The sequence below is a fragment of the Gekko japonicus genome, unplaced genomic scaffold (assembly GCF_001447785.1).
Source record: "Gekko japonicus isolate JY-2015 unplaced genomic scaffold, Gekko_japonicus_V1.1 scaffold882, whole genome shotgun sequence".
Lineage (NCBI taxonomy): Eukaryota > Metazoa > Chordata > Lepidosauria > Squamata > Gekkonidae > Gekko > Gekko japonicus.
The window spans coordinates 675,042-679,787 of NW_015170301.1; the positions used below are offsets into that span (position 1 = coordinate 675,042).

The 4,746-nt window shown below is 55.1% G+C and overlaps 1 protein-coding gene across 1 annotated transcript; it reads right to left on the reverse strand.

Moving 5' to 3' along the window:
* Positions 1–3,374: 3,374 nt before the first annotated feature.
* On the reverse strand, positions 3,375–4,738 carry THBD (thrombomodulin). The gene has a single exon (XM_015417945.1). It carries the CDS (start codon positions 4,728–4,730, stop codon positions 3,561–3,563), a length of 1,170 nt encoding a protein of 389 aa, XP_015273431.1. The 5' UTR covers positions 4,731–4,738; the 3' UTR covers positions 3,375–3,560.
* Between the last annotated feature and the right edge of the window lie 8 nt (positions 4,739–4,746).

Sequence of the window (4,746 nt, forward strand, 5' to 3'; positions counted from 1 at the left end):
AACAAGATTAGTTCAAGATTTGTGGCGGAGACAGACATTCCCTGAATCAGCCAAGGAAACATAATGTCATTTGGCACACAGAACTTGGCCTTTGAAGCAATGCTCCCTCTTAAGCTGTGGAGTCTTGTGAGCAAAAATTCTACTTTGTGAGCTACTGGCATTAAAGTTGTGAGCAAGAGATTTGGCTGCTGCATACATTCGTTTGCTCTTCAGCCATCCTTCCTGAGCTAAGACAAAAATGCGTGAGCCGGAGGCTAAAGAACTGCGAGCTAGCTCACACTAACTCAGTTTAGAGAGAACACTGCTTTGAAGGACAAAACATGTTTTTCTGTAGCGTATCGTGCAAGCTTTAAAAGGTACTCCTTGATGTTACGATCATTTCAGGTGCTGGGCTGCAAGTGCAAAGAATACAAATAGCAGAACATTGGGATGGCAAGTGCTTGCACCCACACTGGCTACTACGATCCCATAAATAAATATCTACACACGCAACAAAACAGCTGCTCGTGAACATCCCTCCCGCTACCCCCTTGTCAGTCAATCCTAAAAGAAATCAACCCTGACTGTTCCCTGGAAGGCCAGATAATGCTCATGAACATCCCTCCCGCTACCCCTTTGTCAGTCAGTCCTAAAAGAAATCAACCCTGACTGTTCCCTGGAAGGCCAGATAGTGAAACGGAAGCTCAAATACTTTGGCCACCCAATGAGAAGGGAGCACTCACTGGAGAAGACCCTGATGCTGGGAAAGACTGAAGGTCAAAGAAGACGGGACGGCAAAGGATGAGCTGGTTGGACAGTGTCATCGATGCAACGGACATGAAATTGAGCAAACTTCAGAGGACGGCAGAAGACAGGAAGGCCTGGTGGGATCTGGTCCATGGGGTCGCGAAGAGTCGGACTCGACTGTGCGACTGAACAACAACAACAACCCCCTTGTTAAAAATAATCAGAACTTCACACCATCACAAAATGTTTAATCGAGAGCTACAATTGTGTTCAGCAACATTTCCCGGTCACGCCCGTTTGCTCATTTCTAAGAAAGTGGTGTTGTACTGGGGTCATAAATCATACACATAAACACACACCCCACTGTCCTCCAGAGAGAGGCAGCCTGCTTTGTAGCTCAGTTGTGATAACTTCTTAGTGGTATAACCCTGTCACAGCTCAGGTTAAGAACATACGAGATGCCAATGTTGGATTAGGCCAAAGGCCCATCCAGTCCAACACTCTGTATCACACAGTGGCCAGAAATCCCAGGTGCCATCAGGAGGTCCACCAGTGGGGCCAGGACACTAGAAGCCCTCCCACTGTTGACCCCCCCCCCAAGCACCAAGAATACAGAGCATCCCTTGCCCCAGAGCCCGTATCTATACCTTGTGGCTAATAGCCACTGATGGACCTCTGCTCCACATGTTTACCTAGTTCCCCCACATAAGAACATAAGAGATGCCAATGTTGGATCAGGCCAAAGGCCCATCCAGTCCAACACTCTGTATCATACAGTGGCCAGAAATACCAGGTGCCATCAGGAGGTCCACCAGTCGGGCCAGGACACTAGAAGCCCTCCCACTGTTGACCCCCCTCCCCAAGCCCCCCCCCAAGGTTCCATTTCTCCTCCTGAAATCATACGACTTAAGAGCTCAACAGGGGAGCTTCAGGCCAGCCAGGCTGGACCGCAGCAGCTCAATTCAAGTCCAGCAGCAACTAAGACGCCAACAAGCTTTCTGGGGGTGCAGCAGGATGCAGCGGTCCAGTGCGCATGGCAGCCAGCTTGATTAGAGCACAGAGGACATGCGTGGGAGCAGAAAATGAGCATCTGTCCTCATCTCTAATCAAGCAGGATACGGTGCGCGTGGGACCTCTGTATCCCGCGTCCCTTCTCTGACTGGGACAGAAAGACCCGGAGATCTTCATTCCGACTCATATCTGACGAAGGGAGCATCGACTCTTGAAAGCTTGTCTCCCAGCAGTCTCTACAGTGCTGTTGGACTCCAACCTAGCTGTTCAACGAGAGGGCTAAAACCACGCTCCGGTCCCTCTTCTTGAGAAATAAATCACCTGCGCCTCCATTAAACGTTTAGATTTAGCTCAACGGCGCTGTTGGATTTACACAAATTTAACACTGTTGCCCTCACATTGTTTTGAGGCCCCATTTTTTAAAAAAAACATTCAGAAACCTTAAAAACTGACAGTGCTTAAAAGCTGTTCTCCAGAATTCCCCAACATAAAACTAAAAGGCAAAAAAAGGGGGAGAATTAGGGATCTTTGCTTCTGGTGTAACCAAACCCCCTGCCCCCTTTCAGCAGCCGGAGTCCTCCCAGCCAAGTGATCCTACAAGTTACACGTGCTTTCTTTCCACAGAGAGTTTCTTCTGCAATGTAAAATGACAGTGCTTTGCAGAAAGGGGCAGCACAGCCCTCGGGCATTTAACCCGGCTCGTCCAAAGTGCCAAGATGCCCACGGGCACACAGGACGTCAATGTTATGGCAGACCTGTGGCAAAAGAAGGGCATGAAATGGCAAAGCGGAGATCCACAGGGACGATAAAAAGGAAGAAAACACTGACTGCACAGGAAAGCAAGTGAGCTGTCTTCATCACCAAGGACACAAAAGTACCTTGGTACCTTACAGACCCAGAGGAAAGTTCTTTGGGGGGGGGGGTAGAACAGCACCTCTCTCTTTTCAGTTCTTCTAAAACAGGAGAATTTGTCGCAGGGCTATGCCCTTGCATGTCTGTTTGGTGCGATCTTTAGCAAGCAACTGTTTACTAACACAGATGCAACCCCCCACCCCACCCCCAAGAATATAGCAGGGATAATAGACTGGATTGTAAGCAGCAACAACACACACATACACACAAAACCCAAGAAGAGAACTACAGAATGCAAACATTGTGTCATCTTTGGCAACTCAAAAATGTCTTTTTTTTTAAAAAAAGGGTGTCTGGATAAATCCAAAGGATATTCGGTTTCTTCCAGTCCACCAGCTGTCCCAAACACACTGTCCTCAACATGTCTGGCAGAAGGAAGAGCAAATCCTTAACCCTTCGTCTGGAGAAAAGTCCCAGAATGCCAAAGGCTTGGTTCCACCATGTGTCCTGCGTCGTCATCAGCCAAACCCCATCGCGGCTGCTTTCAGGGCATCAGAATTCACAGTGTCTTCCCAAGTCAAGAATCCCCACCCCCACCCCCCACCCCTGCACACACACCCAGTTCCTTCAGGCAACCATGGGGAAAAAACGAATAAATCACACCAGTTCATCAGTCAGGGGTCTCTTCTGGAACTGGCATCCGCCTTCACCCTGCTTTGGACCGAGGACTGCCACCAGCGTTCCCTCTAAGCTGAGTTCGTGTGAGCTAGCTCAGAGTTTTTTAGCCTCCGGCTCACACATTTCTGTCTCAGCTCAGGAAGGAGGGCTCCAGAGCAAACTGATTTAGGCAGCCGCCGAGTCGCGGGCTCACAACTTCACTGCCAGTCGGTCACAAAGTAGAACTGTTGCTCACAAGACTCCACAGCTTAGAGGGAACATTGAAGTCTGCCACCCTCCACCCTCCCCTCCCCCTACATCTTCTGCTTGTGAGAGGCGCCCTGGGGCCTCACCTGCTCCATCCCCACTCCAGCCTCCACCTGCTGGCACTTGTAATCCATCCCGGCCTTTGCAGAGCGCAGCCTCTTCAGCAAGCAGCCCACCGCGGCCACGAACGCCACGAAGGCGAGCACCGTGCTCACGATGATGGCCACCAGGGTCCCCGGGCTGCGGCCGCCCCTCGGGGGCACAGACGTGAGCACGGGCGTCGCGGTGGTGGAGTACAGCATCGGATCCCCCGAGCCCTCATCCTCCGGTCCCCGCGGGGCGCTGTCCACAAGGCCAGGGCTCGGGGTGGCGCACTCATAGCCGCCGAAGAGATTGCGGCACTCCCCGTCGCAGTAGTCCTGTTCGCACTCGTCGATGTCCGTGCAGACCTTCCGCCCGTCGTCGAACTCCTGCAGGATGTAGCCGTCGGGGCAGTAGCAGGTGTCTCCCGTGTGGGGGTCACAGTGGGCCGGGCACTCGGGGCGGTTGCAGAGCCTGACGCAGCGGTGCGGGTCCTTGGGGTCCGGGGCGAAGCCGTCGAAGCAGACGCAGCGCCAGGTGCCGTTGACCACCACGCAGTCCTGCTGGCAGGTGGCGCGGAAGCAGAGGTTCTCCGTCTTGATGCAGTTGCCCTCCACCAGGGTGTAGCCGGGGAAGCACTGGCAGCGGAAGCCCCCCGCGGTGTTGACGCACTCCTGGCTGCAGAGGCCCGGCTGGGCCCGGCAGTCGTCGATGTCGGCGCAGCTGCGGCCGTCGGCGTCCAGCCGGTAGCCCTCCTCGCACAGGCAGAGGCCGCGGTCCCCCTGGGGCTGGCACAGGTGCTCGCACCGCAGCTCGGCGCACGGGGAGACGCAGCCGCGCCCGTCCGGCCCGACGGCGGTGCCCTCGGGGCAGGTGCAGAAGGGGCGCCCCTGCCCGTCCTCCTGGCACTGCCACTCGCAGCCGCCGCCCTCCAGCTGGCAGCGCCAGGCGCCCGGCGCGGCGGCGCTCCATCCCCACGAGCCATTGGTGCGCGCCCGGCACTCCAGGGTGGCGTCGAGGCTGGGCACCTCGGCCCGGGTGCCGGGCGGGAAGGCCGGCAGGTCCCCGTCCCCCGCGCCGAAGGGGGTGGTGTAGCGGGCGTCGGTGGCCGGCGGCAGGGCCAGCGGGGCGCACATCCCGCCCGGGTAGCGG

Bases quoted from the DNA above. Each gene is read 5' to 3' on its own strand.
- THBD (XM_015417945.1), bottom strand. From the start codon at position 4,730: ATGTGCGCCCCGCTGGCCCTGCCGCCGGCCACCGACGCCCGCTACACC.